The sequence below is a fragment of the Amphibalanus amphitrite genome, unplaced genomic scaffold (genome assembly GCF_019059575.1).
Source record: "Amphibalanus amphitrite isolate SeventyFive unplaced genomic scaffold, NRLGWU_Aamphi_draft 000456F_arrow, whole genome shotgun sequence".
NCBI lineage: Eukaryota > Metazoa > Arthropoda > Thecostraca > Balanomorpha > Balanidae > Amphibalanus > Amphibalanus amphitrite.
The window spans coordinates 297649-317371 of NW_024881950.1; the positions used below are offsets into that span (position 1 = coordinate 297649).

At 47.0% G+C, this 19723-nt stretch overlaps 2 protein-coding genes across 4 annotated transcripts; both read left to right on the top strand.

Annotated features, from left to right (window-relative positions):
• The first annotated feature begins 1984 nt into the window (after window positions 1-1984).
• Window positions 1985-11785, top strand: LOC122391813 (28 kDa heat- and acid-stable phosphoprotein-like). Of its 3 annotated transcripts, none has more exons than XR_006258412.1 (5): window positions 1985-2072; window positions 7372-7544; window positions 7797-7927; window positions 8897-9048; window positions 11537-11785. XR_006258412.1 is itself a non-coding variant. In XM_043386107.1 (5 exons), the coding sequence occupies exons 1-5, from the start codon at window positions 7006-7008 to the stop codon at window positions 11575-11577; spliced, it is 507 nt and encodes a 168-aa protein (XP_043242042.1). In that variant the 5' UTR covers window positions 6668-7005; the 3' UTR covers window positions 11578-11785. The 3 variants fall into 3 exon arrangements, 2 of the variants coding, with proteins under 2 accessions (XP_043242042.1, XP_043242043.1); XM_043386107.1 differs by lacking the exon at window positions 1985-2072 and adding an exon at window positions 6668-7015; XM_043386108.1 differs by lacking the exon at window positions 1985-2072 and adding an exon at window positions 6703-7015 and having other exon boundaries at window positions 7800-7927.
• On the top strand, window positions 3094-5011 carry LOC122391812 (PTS-dependent dihydroxyacetone kinase 1, dihydroxyacetone-binding subunit DhaK-like). The gene has a single exon (XM_043386106.1). It carries the CDS (start codon window positions 3198-3200, stop codon window positions 4926-4928), a length of 1731 nt encoding a protein of 576 aa, XP_043242041.1. The 5' UTR covers window positions 3094-3197; the 3' UTR covers window positions 4929-5011.
• Window positions 11786-19723: the final 7938 nt, after the last annotated feature.

The following is a 19723-nucleotide window of genomic DNA, read 5'->3' on the forward strand; positions in this document are numbered from 1 at the left end:
ATTCAAGGGACGATTGAAAGTGCCTCCGATTGGTTTTCAGCGCAGGTGGGATATGGCCGTTGAATGTGAAGCAGTCGATAAGGAACGTCGAGGGAACGGTCATTGGGTACGTCTGTCTACGTATGTGAAAGGCAGCAGTAGAAAACAAGGAAGGGAGGCGTTTGGTGAGAGGTTTCAAATGCTCTATGCATAAGAAAAGTTCATTTGATTATATGACACCGTTCTTTTTATCGCGATACGTGAGCAACGCATGAGACGATCACTGTTCAGAGTTGTAGCGTTACAGAATGGGCCGACAGGCTGAGAAGGGCTACTTCCGCGAAAGGATATTCTGGAATTTGAATTGAAAGGCATTTAGTTTTGAAAGCATCCGTACTTATTAGCACGATACTGACTCATTTAAAATTTCACCTTTTCCCACCGTACGCAGGATTCTGGAGACTGTCGGGCGGAAGTTAGTGGCTAAAAGCTTTAGTTCTTAATTATATAGAGAACAATCATTTCTTTTAAGACTTTGTAACATCTAACTCACTAGAAACAATCTGTACCTACGCCTGTACGGGCATCAAAAAAAATGTTATATTTAACATGTTAGATCCACTACAATATTTTAGCTGCCCTAACTTGTAAATATAACGTATGCGTCATTATTGAAAAAGTGCAAAAGCATAGTATTCTATAGCTGACAAATATTCTGCGTCTGTCAGCCAAAACTGGCCAATCAGAGGCCTTGTTTGTTATTCCTGGGTGGGATTAAAAAGGGACCCTCCCACCTTCAAAAAAGTTTATGAATTGGCATGAAAGTGATGTCGCTCGGTTCAGAAAGAGCGAAAACGAATATCTACCAAATTTCACCGAAAAATATTCACCGGTTTTCAAGATATTAGACTTTTACTTTTGTTTACTTTTTGGGATCTCTGCTGTTCCTAACGACTTTATTTGAAAGTGCAGCGGCATTTGTTGCGCGCAAAGCAGCATATACCACCGCGTGCTGCAAAACGTTTTAGTCAAACATTTAAAAATCGTTAGATATCTGCGCTGACGTCACACATTCAGAGGGGTATTCCTATGCATTAGCCCCTCTGAATCAAAATGCTGCAATTTTGAAATTCAATATTTCCGATTTAAGGCATTTCTCGATGTTGTGAGTGCCGAAACCGGTAATTGTGAGCCAGGGACCCCATTTTGGCTATCTCAACTCAAATCTAATGTTAAGGTGGGAGGGTCCCTTTAATAAACATGTGTTCACGACGTCGGTTTATGTGGTTTACATAAACTGCCCTCGGGGCACGTTCCCGGCTGTGACGTCACACGGCGTTTACGTTTACGAAACACGAGTGTTTACTTAAACAGTGACAACTAATAAGCAGTTGAGAAGACACTGTAAAAGGTGCAAAGAAAGGATAATCTGATGGAAATATGTCCCATAACATGACATATTGCAAGAATAAGGACAGTTTTCATCACAGAATACCCACGACGCTAGACGCTGGTTAGCAGAGAACGATGCTCAAAATAGGTCTTAATTACAATGAAATAATAAAACCTCCCATTCCAGTCCTCTGCAACCCATGCAGGGTTATGTTGAAACTCATTTACCCACCTACCAGACCCCTGAGGCCTGAACTGTCCGAATTCAATTTTCCTAACTCACAAAACTCGCCTCACGAGTTTGCCGCACATCGCCATCATTGTCACATAAACGCGTTTACGCGCCATGTTGATGCTCTAAAGCATCAACCGCATAAACGGTTTACGGCGGAGGTCTGACGTCATTGACAAGATTTGACGTCAGGATCAGGTCGACGCTGATTGGTCCTTCAAAAAATAAACATGTTTACGGTTTATTAAACGGGATAAACCGACGTCGTGAACAGCCCTCGCTGCCCGCAACGCCCGCAAAAGTAATTGACAAAAACGGCGCTACTGCGACAAAATCACTGAAGCGTTTTTTTTCTATGGGGGTATACGTGTTATGAATTTTTTTACTGTTTTTATATTATTCGATAGTTTTGTACGAAAAAAGGTAAATTTACTCAGAGATACGAGATTCCTAGAGAACAAGAGCCAATGTAGGTACCCAATATTTTTCATGCCTAATGTAGGTAAGCTAATCTTGCCCTAGTCAACTGATGAGAAAATGATCAGAACATAACCAAACCTTACCTAACCTGACCTACTGATGTTTGCCTACTGGGGGAAAAGGAAAAAGTGACTTGCATGAATAGATTGCAAGCAATGGTAAGTCAAATATTTTTAGGTTAAGTGGTTATGCATCAGGCTTCAGGCCTTCGGCCTGAAGCCAGATACACAACCACTTAACCTAAAAATATTTGACTTACCATTGCCTGTAATCTCTCCTATGGCATTGCCTTCGGCACTGCACCGCTCCACCTCAATTATTTTGACATCACTTTCTTTACAATTTATTATCATCCGTAATTTCGCTCAACCTTGGTTGGACCATTTGCAGCGGGTGCGCCGCGTAGACACGTGCAGTTCCGGTCGGAGGTGGGGCCGTTGGTGGTGATACTGGTGATACTAGTGTACTGGTGCTTTTAAATTGGTTTCTAGAAGGAATAAGTATCAGAAATGAAATCAGGAGGTCTTAGAGTATCGTGTGAATGACTTATTTACCCCACTGTTTTGCGGGCCTAAAGTAAATAAATACCAAGAATGTCCTCTTTCCTTTGATGTATTTATTTTGTGAATTTCTCCAGTTTTTAGGGGTTGCAACTGCAAAAGGTAGTTCAAGTTTACCCCTGAAGTCGGTAGTAAGCTGGTTTTAAAACTGATTATTTTTTGGCACGTCCACCACCTGAATAGTGGCTACTGGCTCCAGCTGAAGATGTCAAGTTTCGGATAAGCTATGCATGTTGATTTTATTTAAATGAGATAATTAGTCAATTGGTGATGTGATTTGTCATTAAAATTCACACAAAAATGGAATTATGCTTGAGGAGAGGGTGGAGTTAGGCTTGGATTTGTAGGAAAGCTTACTATTTCTATTTAAAACAAGATTCACTGTTACCTTGGTTATTCAGTGTCTAACAATTGTTGGGATGCATTGATCGCTACTGCATTGGATTTGCTTGAAGCTTTTGTTATGTACTTATTGTAAGCCTGCTTGCCTTGAGTCATGTGATCATTTTCTCCCATTTTATGTTTCCACAGCTGTGTTGATCCGCAGTGTCACCATGGCCACTGTTCAGCTGCTGAACTCCCCATCCCAGTGTGTGGATGATGCACTGGAGGGCCTGCTGGCCACCCAGCCAGGCCTTGCGTGGCTCCGCGGCCACCGTGTCATCGTGCGCCGTGACCTGGCGCGGTGGCGAGCCGGCTGCGCGCACCCACACCGCTTCTCGGTGGTGTCCGGCGGCGGATCGGGCCACGAGCCCGCGCACGCCGGTCTGGTGGGACCCGGCCTGCTGACGGCCGCCGTCTGCGGGGATGTGTTCGCCTCACCGCCCGTGTCCGCCATCCTGGCGACTCTGCGCGCCGTGGCGGCCCCTGCCGGAGTGTTGCTCATCGTCATGAACTACACCGGCGATCGGCTCAACTTTGGACTGGCGGCGGAGCGGGCGCGCGCAGAGGGCGTGCCGGTGGAGATGGTGGTGGTGGGTGAGGACAGCGCGCTCACCGGACGCGACCGCTCGGCCGGACGGCGCGGCCTGGCCGGCACCATCTTCATCGAGAAACTGGCCGGCGCGTGTGCCGAGGAGGGCCGCCGGCCGCTGGCGGAGGTGGCCGCGCTGCTGCGCGCGGTGGTTCACCAGGTGGCCACCATCTCCGTCAGTCTGTCTGCGTGTGTGAAGCCGGGCGTCGGGCCGTCGTTTGACCTTCCGTCTGGCTCCATGGAGATCGGTGTGGGGATCCACGGGGAGGCGGGCGTGGGCCGCGTGCCGGCCGTCACCGCCGACCGCGCCGTCGCCATGATGCTGGATCACCTGACCAGCGCAGAGTCCCCGGTCTCTCTCCGGCTCTCCGGCAAGGTAGCGCTGCTGGTCAACAGTCTGGGCGGCCTCTCGGACGTCGAGCTGCGCGTGGTGACGACTGCCGCGGTGACGGAGCTGCGGCGGCGCGGCGTGGAGGTGGTCCGCTGCCGCGCCGGCCGCCTCATCACCTCCCTGGCTATGTCCGGTGTGTCGCTGACCGTGCTGAACGTCTGTGACCCGGAACTGGGGGACAGCGTCCCTCCTGTCACCGCTGAGCAGCTGCTCGAGTGGCTGGATGCGTCCGCCTCGGCGCCTGGGTGGAGGTATTCTGCCGCTCCCCGAGACTTTCACCATCTGCCGCGTGTGGTGTTCCCACGAGCGCCGCAGTCGACAGAAGGAGACGGTGGTAGTGCTCAGGACGACTGCGTCGCTCGCCGACTCTCGCGGTGCGTCGAGTTTGCCGCACGTGCGTTGCTGGCCTGCTCCGGCCAGATGGAGCGTCTGGAGTCGGGTGGTGGGGACTCCAGTGACAGCAGCGCCCTATACGGCGGTCAGATGGCAGCTCTGTGCCGCTCCGTGCTGGACGCGCTCCCCGATCTACCTTTATCACGACCGAGTGATCTGCTGTCCTCCCTCAGCGAACTCTGTGAGCGCTCCGCAGGTCTGCCTGGAGAGGAATACTCGCTGGCGCTGGCGGCCGCAGCAGCCGCCATCTCCGAGACCCCAGACGACTGGGTGGGGGCGCTGCGGCGCGGTACAGAGGCCCTGAGGAACTGGTCACCGGTACCACCAGGTCAGCGGTGGACTCTGGACGCCCTGCAGCCGGCACTAGACGCCGCTGAGCGGACCGGCACCGCGGAGGCTGCGGCAGAGGCGGCGCAGCTGGCCGCGGAGCAGACGGCCGCTCGGACTGCCTCCGGCCGACCGGCGCCGGCCGCTCATGCGGTGGGTGTGTGGGTGCGCGCGGTGGCCGAGGCGCTCAAACTGCACTGAGGAACTGCACGGGAGGGGCACGTTTATGGAAAACATAAAGAGAATCAGTAGCATAGAGAGAATCATTATCAGAATGGCATGTGGATTGTGGAATATAGGTGCCAAGGGGAGTTTGATAGTGGCTTATCGGGACATCGTTAATGCGCAAGTACACTTGCGCATTTGCGCAACTTTGCGCAACGGGACATCGTTAACGCGCAATTTTAGTTGCGCACTTGCGCAACTAAAATATATTTTAGTTGCTGCTAGTCGCTGTGGCCAGTCAAGGTGTCCGTAATGAATCTGCGATTCATTTCCAAATGTGCCTTGCGTTGCGGTCGGGAATTGCGAGAAGTTCTGTCACAATTTGAACTCGCTGTGCCAAACTATCGATGAGCTAATGCCATCAGCCTGATATGGGCTGTGAATTGTGATGAGGGTCGATGTGGGACAATGTCGATGCATGTTTGAACAGTAGCATCGTCCATCGAACGAGGCTCCCGGCTAGCGAAAGGTCTGGGAATGGAAATATGTCACGGTAATGCTACATCGCTGGTTCGCTTGTATGCCAATGTCGACGAATGCGTAAGACGCAGGCCTACGCATTCGGTGATGCTGTAGTTGCTAGTAATGAGCACGGCTGTACGGTCTTCAATGATGGTCTGCCTTGGGTACAGTCTGTCTTAAAAGTACCGCGCAAAGTGACGGTGGATCCATCAACCCTAACCGAGGAAGGGCCTGTGTTAATTTGAAAGTCACCGAATCAATTGACCTGGGGAATGGACGAGGATATCCATTGTTTCGGTGACTCAAATCCAGCAGTCCTTCCTCGGTCAGGCTTGATGGATCCACTGTTACTTTGCGCGGTACTTTTAAGACAGACTGTACATTCGTGGTAGGTCCTTGTGCTGAAATATCAGTAGTCGGGTGATGCACCTGTACCTATGTTCATGCTTGGCTAGCAAAACGCGTAAGGGGGCCACCTTCGAACGAAGCCACCCGCAAAAGTGGGATCTACGTTGTAAAGATGTGCGGCTCACCGGTTTCACCTTTCGGTTAGGTTTGCTGAGAACTGACAACTGAATAAATGTATGTCGAATGAGCAGCACTGTCTGGCTCAATGGAAGGCACTGCAGCGAAAGAATCACCAGTCGATGCGCTATGTCGGTGCTAACTGTTGCATGGCTGAGGCAGGCTGAAGGAAGTTTACCTGTTGATGTGCTGATTGCTTATAAGTGTGATGCTATTTTAGGGCGCCAGGACGTCGGAGTTACACGATTGCACCTCTGAGGCTGATGTTTCCAGTCGGTTACGTAATATACGATCGAACGGGGTCATTATTCATCGTATTTTTGATATTATGAGGTCAAAGTAATCAATTAACCGCAGCCATAAGTATTTAGCTGCCTCGATCCCAACTGGACCTTGAAAGTCGTGTTCACGTAAAAGAAAGAAAGCTTCCATATTTGTGCTTGTGGCTCCCTAGTCTATCCGCTCTTTTGGCAGACATGCCTTTTAGTTCGCCAAGAAACCAATATTTGTTTTGGTATTTACTTTTTTAATTTTGGTTTGAGCATTTGGGTAACTCGTCGACTATACCTAACTATTTTTTACCCTCAAGAGTACGTTGAAGCCAGATGGCATTCTAATCATCCATAAATTCTTGCAAAAATTGGGGAAAAGTTGGCCGAAAGTTGCGAAATGTGCGCAGATCCTGGCTACAGCCATGTTACAGCTCTGGGCTATTTGGCAGCCATTGACGTCACAGTTTATTATCTTCATCCTTGAGTGAGTGGTGTGATCATTCTTTAGACGATCTTTGACGATTATTGTTATTCCGCGATTCCTTGCATTGTATTTGCCACATTTGCATTGCATGCTAAAATATACCTATCTATCGCATTGGTTGTGTTATTTTGTGAATTTTCCTTTGAACCATTTGTTTATGGTCAAAGCAAGGCAATAATAATTAGACTTATTTTTGCGACATCATATAGTAGCTTGTGTGAACTGATAGTGGCCAAACTGTTCACATCAACATATTGCTCAGTGGTGGAAAAGTCACATAATCAGACTATTTTTAAGAAATAATTTCGTCATGCCTAAGGGTTAGTAAAATACGAAAAGCATTGAGATTTAAAGCAGTAATTGGATGGCCACACATCTGACTGATACGCTATCATACTATCGGATTCTTTACCCATAATCTGTATGTTGATGTTGTTCTAGAATGCTTGATTTTTGATATCAGGGTGCATGTTTTTTCAGCTGGTACACCCAGATTTTATGTAATTTTGGTGCTCGAGGTGATCATGATGTGGTTTTAAGCGAGACCTTTCCAGTTATGAGTTATCTATGCTCACCAGTGAACTATACCTGCATTCCCTGTTCCCATTATTGTTCCGTACAAATAAGACACTCTCAGTGAGACATTCTGACTAATGAGACACTGTCCTCCCCACAGGAAAGCATAAGGGGAAGCACCGGGTGTTCACCAATCCTGAGCAGCTGGCAGAGGAGCAGAAGAGGGAGGAGCGAGAGCGGGAGTGGCGCCAGAAGAGGGGAGAGGAGTCGGAGTCAGAGTCCGGCTCAGGCTCTGGCTCAGAGTCAGACTCATCTAGTGAGGAGGAGCAGAAGGTAGACATCACCAATAATGTCTCTTCAGTATTTATATTGATTGATCAAAATTGTCTTGCATCACATCTGTATTAACCAAATCATAATCTCATTCCAGATGTTGTTCACGGTCATGTCATGACTAATCATGACACCATGGCCAAACGTTGTGTAAATGTATCCTATTGGCAATCTCTCCAGCCGTTTACAGTATTTCCTTCCAACTTATCAGTTTCTTCTGACTTGTTAGCTAACAGAGGACCATTTTTTCAGCAGCAGGCAGCCAAGCCAAAAGGTCCTGCAGTCTCAGTTGAGAACCCAAACCGTGTGCAGCAGCGTAACAAAAAGCTCTCACAGCTGAATGTAGAAGAGAAGGCGCCCCAGCAACTGTCACGCCGCGAGAGGTGAGCACAGGGACAGTGATCTGGAAGGCATGGGGGGGGGGGAGTTATGGACAGGTCACCTAACTGTGACCTGCTGGAGCTAAAGCAAGCAGGATGCCCACATGCTGTGAGACTTACTGAGGTAACGTGTGATGGAACCATTTGCAGTGATATGTCCTGTACATTTTCTGCGATTTTTTTAGTGAAAATAATAGCCTGCTCCAGTGTTCATGTCAAGTGATGGAGATTTGCCCCCGGATTCGGAGTCTCCCGGACGAAAACATTCTACGTCGTCCGGCCAATGCCGTTTAAAGTCGGCGGGGGCTGGGCTGTGGTTATCGAACGGGATTGGCCGGACGTAACGTCCGATTTCCTGCAGACATGAACATACAATTTCACGTCCGATTTCCCGCAGACATGGACATACAATTTCATCCCTCGCTGGCGCATTACGAAACGCCGGTGACTGACAAAGGCATACAAAATTCACTCCATTGTGCTTGAAATTCGTGAAGAAATGCACTAACTTTTGCAAGCTTCAGGTCGTCATCTGCCAAGGGACCGTGGACACAGGCGTGTGGAGTTGTAAAACGCCGAATTTCCCGAAAGTTTGTCTCTGAAATGCGAATACTCTGTCGAATATTGGCCTAAAATGAACTACCCATGTGCCGTTTGCTTGCTCATGTTGATACCAAGGCTTGTGTCGTGTTTTTATGTGAGTCGTTACACTTGACATTGAAGTGTTGCATCGCCTGACGTGGAGGCGACGACTCGGAAGCGATTGTTCCAGGCGTTTCAGAGTCTGGCTGCGACATGTTCGTAACTTCTCTGTCTTGGTTTGATTCTCCACTGTGGACTTTTCCCTCATCGTGCACGTATCAGATGTCATGTGCGGCTAGTCCAAGGCTCTGTAAAGTCCGTTTCAGCTGGAATACCCTTGTGTACGCCCGGTGCCCGCTCTCTTACCCCCCGACCCCACGCCATCGACAGGGAAGCCATTGAAAAGGAGAAGGCGCGGCAGCACTATCAGAAACTGCACGCCCAGGGTAAGACGGCCGAGGCGCAGGCCGACCTGGCACGGTTGGCTATCATCCGAAAACAGAGGGAGGAGGCGGCCAAAAAGCGCGAGGAAGAGAAGAAAGGTGAGTGTTTATTTAGGTTATGATGGGATGGTGTATTAAAGGTAGTGTGCCACCTTTGAAAGATTTCCCATTTTATTTTTCCTAGGATAAGAAGCTTCTGTTTTTACCTAATATCGCAAAAAAAAATCAAAAATGGGCCTGGAATAGTGCCTTTTTCGCCTAAAAGTTTTTCGGTTTTTAGATATGTATAACAACTGTAGTGGGCTCACCTGCAAACAGGCGTCGGGCAACAATCGCGAATGCGGCGCTTTTGTGACAATAAGCAAAGGTCATTATAGTGTTACGACCATACGACGTACGGGAATGAGTTATCAGCTGTCTAATCGTAGACAACACAATGTCGAGCCTTAAACTGTAAGCCCGTATTGGTATTGTTTCTTTTATTTGGCTGTCGAACATTATTTATGGTTTGAAATATGATTTTATGTAAAATAATTGATATGAAAAAGCCGTCTTATAAGTTATGACCCCATTTCACCACACGCAAGTGGCAGAAATGACAATGATCAGCTGACGCATTTTTCTTGGCCGAAGTCAGAGCGCGCGGCCCGACGCACCACGCGTATTTGGAAATTCCGACCTCGACGAGCATCAGAAGCCACCTTACAGGCGTGTTCGAAACCGCAGGAGATGATGATGAACGGGTTTATCGAAACTTGATTGGATGAGCATATCGGTAATAGCGATTTCAGTGTGTGCATTTATTGTTCATAGTGGTGTGAAATGTGGTTGGGGTACGACCGACAACCCGTCGGGGCGAATTTCGCACTGGGGTACTCAAAATTTGAAGAATTTAAGACGTTTCCATGAGTTTTGAAGGTAGGGATAAGTTCTAAAAATCCGGTTCTCCTTATCTGGGCCATTAACTCCATACGGTCCAAGAAAGCTGGCACACTACCTTTAAATAGGGAGATTGGAGCTGCGGTCTGAGATTGATTGTTGTGTTTCAAGGGACGAAACTATTATGAAATGTGCTGCTGTGACCTGATGTTTATGCTTTTTTAGGGACCTATGGCTGTTTCGGGCTGTGTTACATGGACTGGACTGCTCCTAGCTTCAACCGATAGCATTAAAGGGACCCTCCCACCAGGGTTGTGCCTGACTCATGAGTCGAGTCAGAAATTTGACTCAACTCTGACTCAAATGAGTCAGATTTGAGTCGAGTCGGATAAATTGTTGAGCTGTTGAGTTGAGTCAGAGTTGAGTCGGACAAAAATATTAAGGCGTTGAGTTGAGTCAGAGTTGAGTCAGTAAAATGACTTTTGACATTGAGTTGAGTCAAACATTTAGAAACATGAGTCAGCTGACTCAACTTTCCAGAAACAAGCTTTTCATCCCCCCCCCCGCTTAACAACTTCGCCCTGGCTCTGCTGCCGGACTTTTTCACCCCCCCCCCCCCCGCTCAACAGCTTTTTTATCTGAGTCAATTTTGAGTCAACTCACTTGACTCAACAAAAAAATTTGAGTCAAGTTTGAGTCGACTCATATTTTCATTGAGCCGCTTGAGTCATGAGTCGAGTCAAGGGAAAAAATCAGCTCCTTGTTTGAGTCAGAGTTGAGTCAGGGCTTTCTGAAGTTGAATGATGAGTCAAGTCGGCAAATTTTTTTGAGTCGAGCACAACCCTGCCTCCCACCTTCAAAAAAGTTTATGAATTGGCATGAAAGTGATGTCGCTCGGTTCAGAAAGAGCGAAAACGAATATCTACCAAATTTCACCGAAAAATATTCACCAGTTTTCAAGATATTAGACTTATACTTTTGTTTACTTTTTTGAGATCTCCGCTGTTTCTAGCGACTTTATTTTAGAAGTGCGGCGTTTGCGGCAGATGTTGCGCGCAAATAGCATATACCACCGCGTGCTAGAAAACGTTTTAGTCAAACATTTAAAAATCGTTAGATATATGCGCTGACGTCACACATTCAGAGGAGTATTCCTAAGCATTAGCCCCTCTGAATCAAAATGCTGCAATTTTGAAATTCAATATTTCTGATTTAAGGCATTTCTCGATGTTGTGAGTGCCGAAACCGGTAATTGTGAGCCAGGGACCCCATTTTGGCTATCTCAACTCAAATCTAATGTTAAGCTGGGAGGGTCCCTTTAACTAGCTTTCGCCGATGTCTTACTTTATGTGACGCTTTACTTTAAAGGTTTCCGGGCTTTTTCCTCTTTCAGTATCTGGGCGCAATGTCATCATAGTATGCTCATTTTTAAGACAATTTTTCCAGGTGCTTACCGAGCACAATATGAAATACAATATTTTTGCGGTAAGAAATTATTGGCCAGACGCTGGAGCTGCCAAAATTCGCGTGACAACTTCGATAATGAACTTGGAGCCAGAGTCCTTTTAAAGGAAAAAAAACTATAGCTGTATCTCAGCCCATGAATCCCCATCTCATTCATATCACCGGAATTCGAGCACGATGGACAATGACCCCGCATTTCTCTTCTACGACCGTGACGCTCACGCCCGCTTCCTTCCACCCACAGCCAAGGAGGCAGCTAAGGAGGCCGGCAGGTCCAAGCGGTAGCCGGCGGCTCGGCGTGCGCCCCGCCGTTCCCGTTCGGTCCTTCGTTATGTCGTTGGATCGTGTCGCTTCATCAGGCGAGGCCGCCGGGCGCCCCGCTGCATTCGCTCTCGCCCTTTCGCTCGCGTTTCTGATGGTTTCACATTATTAATACTAGGCCGTGATGGCGTTTAAGCGTTTCGAGCGATAATACACGAGTTTGAACCGGTGAGTTTTGTGTTTTGCGCTAGTGATATGTGAGGTATTTGTGATGCTAAGCGAGTTCATTTGTATTGCTTCGATGTTCGAATTCAACTATGGATTATTTTTTAGCTTAGGATGATTGCCGGAGTATCTATTTAGCAAAGGATGAGAATGTGCAATAAGCATTAGAAATTAGCCGTTGATCGTATCGCATTTTATATAGTGAGTGCCACGCAATGGCGAGCAAATAATTGTGGTGAGCCAGTAGCCATTTATTGAAGGATGCAGGTATCTGAGATCAGTTTCGTGGATTGAAGGAATGCAGTGAGACCACTGAACATTTGAGCATCACTTCTTTTACGATCTTCCAGCATGGTTGGTGGACTGAGCACATTGTAGAGGGCAGCAGTGCACGGTCGCCGCCGGTTATTATGTAGGTGACGCTCCAGCACTTCAACTTGGGGCATTGGCTGAGGAGAATACCCCTCGGTCAACATTACGGCGGTTATAGGTTTGCAGGATTTCAATATGTAGTGTCTTTATCTGAGGTCACTGGTGCTGGAATTTGAAAGGAAATGTATCAAAGGGATCCCAAATGGGGCGTGCCAACTTCGGCGGTGCTTCATGCCTCTGTTCTTTACGCGACCAGTTTCTTCAGACACGTCTGCTACGGTACCTGCTCACTAAACGGGCAAACCATTCACTGAGAAACTGAGAAAACCAACATGCGACACACAGCTGACCCGGCCGACTCCCCAGCACCCTCCCCCGCCCCCAGCCCCTTTTTGGGTCAACCGTACAGGGCTGGGCCGGGCGCACCAAACCGCGCGACCAACTTCCGTTCAGTCCGTCCCGCCGCATGACACTACAACGAACCGACCGAGCCGACAAAATCAGCCGAATGAAACGGCGAATCGCTACTGAATGAGCGACCGCGCCGTGAGAACGAACAGTCGAATCTGAATGACACGCTCCGCACCGCTGAAAGCTCTCGACAGGAGAGGCCTTGTCAGCGTCTTTCGGCGCTGATTTTCGTTCCTCAGGACGGTGAGCCGATGTCAGGTAGGTCACGGGACTGTTGTGAGAAGTGAGTAGTGAGTGGTGTCGTGACTGAGGTCTTTCTTCCGAGTGGAGGATGCATTGTTGGTGGTTGGCTGGCCGGGGCTGAGCGAGGGAGAGCATGGCGAAAGAGGAAAGAAGGCAGTAGGAGGACGGTGGACGGTGGGCGGTGGTTGGTAGATTGGACGGTGGACGGTGGTTGGTAGGTTGGAATGTGGACGGTGTACGGTGAACGGTGGACAGTGGTTGGTGGATTGGACGGTGGACGGTGGACGGTAGTTGGTAGATTGGAATGTGGGCGATGGACGGTGGACGGTGGTTGGTAGGTTGGAATGTGGGCGGTGGACGGTGGTTGGTAGATTGGAATGTGGGCGATGGACGGTGGACGGTGGTTGGTAGATTGGAATGTGGGCGATGGACGGTGGACGGAGGACGGCTAGTAGACGGTGGATGGTATCATGGTGGGCGATGGACTGTGAACGGTGGATTGTGGACTGGATGGTGCGCGGTGCGCACTGGACGGTAGACCTGGGCGGTGGGCAAAGGGTGGTGGATTGCTGGGAACAAGAGAAAGATGCTATTTTGACTACCTGGCCGTTGAGTCAAAATCTACTTTTTGGCACTTGACCCGACTCATTTTCGTTTACTTTGTAATTATTTCAGTCACGTCACAGCGCTTTCATATCCAAGGTACGTACCTACTTCCCAGCATAGACCGTCGTGATTCATCACACATCATCCAGGAATGCGTTTCACGCGTAAACAGCCATTTAGTCGAATTCGTAACGCCTGACCGAATACATCCCGAAATGATGAGCAATTATCACTCACTCGCTCGTCCTTGGTCTTACGAAGGCCCATGACGTGGGCACGGGAAAATTAGTTATATTCATTGTTCACCGAGGAACGATGATTCTCGCCGTAGCGTTAGGTATTACCGACTTCGATCATGTCTTGCGGAACTATTCGTCAAAAGCAAAACTCGATTATTTGGTTACTAACCTTACCTGTAAGGTTACCGATTGTCGTGAGTGTGACCCTCGCCGGACTTATCGGTCTTCCACATATGTGCCGGCCGCAGGAAGCCTAGCGGCCCGTACCCGAGCCATTTCATTTCGACCCTGATTATTCTAGCCCGCGACCTGGTGGGGGGGGGGCTATTTTTTGCCCCCCCCCCTCTCCAGACTTTTCGATATATCTCCAGAACCGCTGCGCCGATCGTCATCAAACTTTCAGTACCCTCCCGGACATCAATTCTACACATTGTGACCAATTTTTTTCCAAAAGCTATGATAGGTTGGCCGGAAATGACGTCAGAGTGACGTCATGCTCTGCCGTTTTCGACCCAAAAAAGGGTTTCGCAGGAAGAGCTGTCAGGCCTATAGCTTTGCAAATACAGAAAAATGATAAGAACATAAAAGCTGTAGAATTGACAGGGCTACAAAATTGCTATCTCGGATTTCTGAATGTTTTTGATTTTTACCCCCAAAATCAAAAAATAGATTTTTGTGATATAATAGTCGAAAAATCCCAAAAGTTTTTGAATTTCGCAAAACCGGAGTATATGTGATAGTCCTTACCACCTTCCATCCGCATACCAAATTTTAGATTGATACCTCTTTTTTTAGAAGTTATAGCGAAAAAAACTGTTCAAAATTGATGACGTCAAATTTTCAAACTCAATTTTTAGCAATTCTAGACCCCGTAGCGCAAAACAAAGACCACCATTAGACTCCCCGTGACGAGCTGCATCGAATCAATACTCATTTTATGCAAAACTATCAACTTTAAAATTTGACCTTTTTTGGCCTGACCTTGACCTGATGTTGACCTGACCTTCACCAGAAAGTAACCTAAGCCGTACCTGATAGTCTTATAACCAACACCATTGAGTTGAAAATGAAAAATTGGCCATAAAACATGCATCACACAACCTAAGTAAAGTTGGGTTCATGTGACCTGACCTGTGACCCTTGGTGACCTGACCTGTGACCTGACCTGGTATTGTCAGTGACCTCTAATAGCAACATATCTACTAGGCAACTGACGCCCTATCGCTGATTCTCGACAAAATGCGTTTTCCTCGGTGTTGTAGCGCATTCCCTAGTAGACCCGTGAACGGTGAAACATTTCATCTTTGACCTGACCTGTGACGTCATCGGTGACCCCGAGGTCAATGAAATTTGCTTTCCTTCGACAAATTTGACAGGCCTTTCGAACCCCGTTTGAATTTTGCGGATCCGTCCAGTAGTTTCGGAGATAGAAGGGGGGCAAAAAATAGCCCCCCCCCCCACCAGGTCGCGTTATAAACAGACCCCACCAGGGCGCGGGCTAGAGGCCAGAAAAAAAAAAACGATCGTGAGCGCCGTTATAAGGCGTAGCGACTGGTATATCCTACCCGATTTTATTATCTCGGCTCAACCGTCTTCAATAGCCTATGAAATCAGGTCAAAGAACCTAAGGTAACTAGAGTCCGGTTTTGACTAAATAACTTTGCAAAACTATGGTCGAAATACCTCGATTTTGGTACCGATATGTTCATCATACTTATCCACGTCAATTAATAAACGTTTAACCCTCGCCGGACCTATTAGCCCGCGTCCCATGCGGGGGTGGCCAAAACGTAATATAGGTAATAAAAAGGATCCTATCATAAATTTTTCAAATCAATTTTACAGTACGTAGGTAGGTATTTGAGATCGCACAGCAATATGAATAGAACCATCGTGTTCCTGAGCTCCAACTGCATCTAATTCGATATACATCTTTCTGGTTGAGAAATGTTAACTTTAAAATTTAACCTTTTTGACCTGAAAGTGACCTGACCTTAGCTATATTAACCCGCGCCGGGCCGGTGCTCTGAGATTCCGCGCCGGGCCGCGGGGGGGTGTTTGAACACCCCCCCCCCCCTTCTAACTCGGCTCCTGGGCCACGTAGCGACACGCGGTAAGCGGCAGTCGAAAGAACGTCAAAAATAAGGACGGAAAGACTTCGGTCATTTTTTGGGTCAGGTCAAAGGTCAGGTCACCAGAGGTCACCAAAGATAAAAAGTTGACTATTTCAACATTTTGGAAACTGCCAACGGCTATCTCGGGAACCGATAGAGCTACAGCGCCGCAAAAAAGCGCATTCGATAGCCCTTTTACAGACCTTTCTGATTAATGTTCCAGATTTGACCTCAGGTCAACGGTTTAGCCTCCAGAGGGCAAAAACTCCAAAAATAGCCGTTTTTACGAAAAACGTTTTTTCGGCAATAACTTTTGATTCAAAAGAGTTATGAGATTACTTTTGCCAGCATCGTGTTCCTCTTGTCGAGACGCGTCGAATGAACTATAATTTGACCTTGAAAGGGCAACTTGAAAATTTGACCTCAGGTCAAGGTCATGACCTGACCGGAAAAGGTCATGTTGCATATCAGTCGATCTGCAACGTCGAGCCGAACACATCTAAGGCATTTTCAGCGCTCTAGCACGCCTCTATCAGAAATTATCATAGAAAAACTGTTAGATTCTGTTCGTGACCTGAGATGACCTCGGGGACATAACGAGGGGTCACAGTTGCCATTTTCTGGTTCAGTGTGTCTATTTTACCTACATCTCGATGTTTGAGAGTGTCTAGAATAGCGTTCGTGCAAAACAGACGCTTTTCAATTTTCTCCCATTGACTTATAATGGAGAGGCCGCAAAATTGACCTGACCTTAGGTCACCGATATCAAAATTCCGAGATAAACATTTTATAGATATTTACTTTAATGAAAAACAATATTAAATTATTATCTGTATTCAATGTAAACGCGTTTCGATTATTTCTTTATCAATACATTGATACAATACAGATAATGAAAACACACGATTCAATGTCAATGTCTTTTTCATTATCTGTATTGTATCAATGTATTGATAAAGAAATAATCGAAACGCGTTTACATTGAATACAGATAAGAATTTAATATTGTTTTTCATTAAAGTAAACATTTGTCAAAATGAACAATATACAATTTTATAGATAGTGTTGCTTTTATCAATCGCTGAAAGTTTCAAGGCAATCGTTCAGTCGGTGTAGCTATGACGAGCATTCTTATTTTTTTCTGAGGTGAGGTCACTTGGCGTGACCTGGTGACCTGACCTAAGGTGACCTGGGTCTGAAATTTTCACAACATGTGCGGAAAAGATGCACGAACCGGTGTGCCAAAAACGGCGGCGCTCCGCGCCGCCGTTTTTGAGATATCTGCGAAAAACCGCAAGGGGGGTGTTCAAACACCCCCCCCGGCCCGGCGCGGGTTAAGTTAAAAATGGCCTCAAATGACACGAGTGACACCGGATTCGAAATATATGGCCTAAATGGATCATAAAACATGTGTCACGTGACCGATGCATGATATAAGATTTCCGTGACCTGTGATGACCTGACCCTGACCTGAAAATCAAAGCACAAGTTTCGTACCCTCAGGGTATCTAAAGCATCTATTAACGAGTGTGTAAACCAAGATTGAGTCTGATTTGACTTGTAAGCCGGCGGCCAGAGCCCAAAATGTGAACAAGCCAAACATCGTTAATTTTTACTTTGACCTGACCTGTGACGGCATCGATGGCCTCGAGATCGATGAAATTAAGTTTCAACTGGCAGTTTTCCGGGGCTATCAGACACCGTTTGAATTTTGACAATCGGTCAGTAGTTTCGGGGTTAGGAGGGGGCTATGAATAGCCCCCCCCCGTGAGGCGCGTTATACTCAGACCCCAGTGGGGCGCGGGTTAGTTCCAAGGGACTGGGAACGACCCCCCTAGCTGTTTCGCCCCCCAATTTAGCTACAGAGCCTTGCAGAAAAAGAGCGTGTGGGCCGTTACGAGGCGCCAAAACTGGTACCTACCCGATTTTAAGCTCGAGTTAGCCGGTGACCTCTGAGGTCAGGTCAAGTACCAAAAGGTATGGAATCGGTTTTTCGATGACAACTTATCAAAAATAAATATCGCAGAGCAGCGATTTTGGCACCATCATCGTCTTCTCTATGTCAGGCGCGTCGAATGATTTACTTATTGCTTAGGTGAGGTCAACTTAGGGTGTTGACCTCGGTTCAAGGTCAGGTCAGACCCACCCAGGTCACAAAAATGGTCGAGGCCTCTGCAGGTGTTATCGAGTTCATTAGTGGGCTCATTGGTGTCGAGTTTTCGCTAGTTCAATTTTATCGGGAGTTATTAGCCGTTTTCACGACGGGCTATCCGGCGAATGCACCTAATTTGACCAAATCTGCACCTAATCTCTTTTACAGCGAATATCTTTATTTTATGAATTTATTTCAGTGTTTTAATCGATGACACTCTCTGATAGTATGACAAAGCAGGCATATACGCAATTAGCGCGACCCTAGCTGATAGCTACTAAGAGATACACTGAACCTAATTTCACCAAATCTGCACCTAATCTGCACAAAATGTGCGCCAAATGTGTACCAGATGACCGTCGTGAAAACGGCTAATAACGAGGTCACGCGACTGACCTGACCTAAGGTGAAGTTAATTAAGGAAGAAATGAAATGGGTATACCTACAAGCTATGAGGTCTCTGAAGGATAACAGGTCCTGTAAGTTCATCTTCCTGTGAAAGCTCCTCTGACTTTGAGGAATGAGGGCATTGCGAAGCAGCGACATTTTAGAACCGTGCAGACCGTGCACTATGACCGTGCACTTATGACGTCGTAGGTTAGTGACCTGACCGCAAACTTCGACAATTTTCGACAAACCGGCGCATAGCTCAGGAAGGGACAGAACAACAGCGCCGTAGAAAAGCGCATTGGATAGCTCTTTTAGCGCTCTTTCGCTAACACGGTGTCAGATTTGACCTTAGATCAACGGTTTAGCCTTCAGGAGCATAAGCTACCAAAACAGACGTTTTTTTTACGGAAAAGGTTTTTCTGTCATAGCTTTTGATTCAAATCTTGTACAATGTTACTTTTACTAGCATATTGTTCCTCTCGTGGTGACGCATCGAATGAACTATAATTTGACCTCTGGTCGAGGTCATGACCTGACCGTGAAAGGTCGTGCTGCATATCAGTCGATCCGTATCGTCGAGTTGAACACAATTGCGGTGTTTGCATCGCCTAGCATGCCTCTATCAAAAGTATTAGCGAAAAACTGTTACATGTTTTTCGTAATCTGAGTGTCCTCAGGAACATTGCCATTTTCTGGCTCAGTGTGTCATGTTTACTTGCAACTCGATGTCTCCTAGTATTTAGAATGACTTTCGTCCGAAAAGCCGCCTTTCAATTTTCTCCCATTGACTTACAATGGAGAGGTCACAAAGTTGACCTGACACTAGGTCACCAAAACCCCAATTATGTGAAATACATACATGTTTTACGCATTCTCGCCCTTATGAATTGCTTAAAGTTTTAAAGCGATCCGTCACTCGGTGTAGCTTTAGCAAGCATTGGAACTCATTGTTAGGTGAGGTCACTTGAACTGACCTGATAAGTGATTACCTGACTTTGAGAGATCTTGGTCAAGATAATAACGAAATGTGCAGAAAAGAGGTATGATAACCCGCGAGTTGCTGGGGGGGGCGTTAAACGCCCCCACTTTTTTCGCCGGGCCATAGCATAAAAACGGCGCGCCGCAGGCGCGCCAAATTTTGGGTACCTGTAGGGAATTGATTGAAGTTTATTGTGACAAAGTTTCAAAAAAATCGGTCGGAACATTTTTGAGATATCGAGGTTTTAGTGACGTCATGATTTTTGAATTTTCGACCAAAAACGGCGTATGTTCAAAAAATCATATAAAATCACAGAATAGACATACAGACATGCCGTGAACGCCATTAGACTGCCAATACCATGAACAATCAAATGGCTATCTTCGATTATTGATTATCGTTCCGCATTTTCCAAAATCTTGAACTGAATCTTGACAAT

Excerpts from the sequence above, each read along its gene's own strand:
- LOC122391812 (XM_043386106.1), top strand. The coding sequence starts at position 3,198 with ATGGCCACTGTTCAGCTGCTGAACTCCCCATCCCAGTGTGTGGATGAT.
- LOC122391813 (XM_043386107.1), top strand. Across the intron at positions 7,545-7,796 it reads CTAGTGAGGAGGAGCAGAAG|CAGCAGGCAGCCAAGCCAAA; the intron begins GTAGACATCACC and ends CCATTTTTTCAG. Across the intron at positions 7,928-8,896 it reads CAACTGTCACGCCGCGAGAG|GGAAGCCATTGAAAAGGAGA; the intron begins GTGAGCACAGGG and ends CGCCATCGACAG.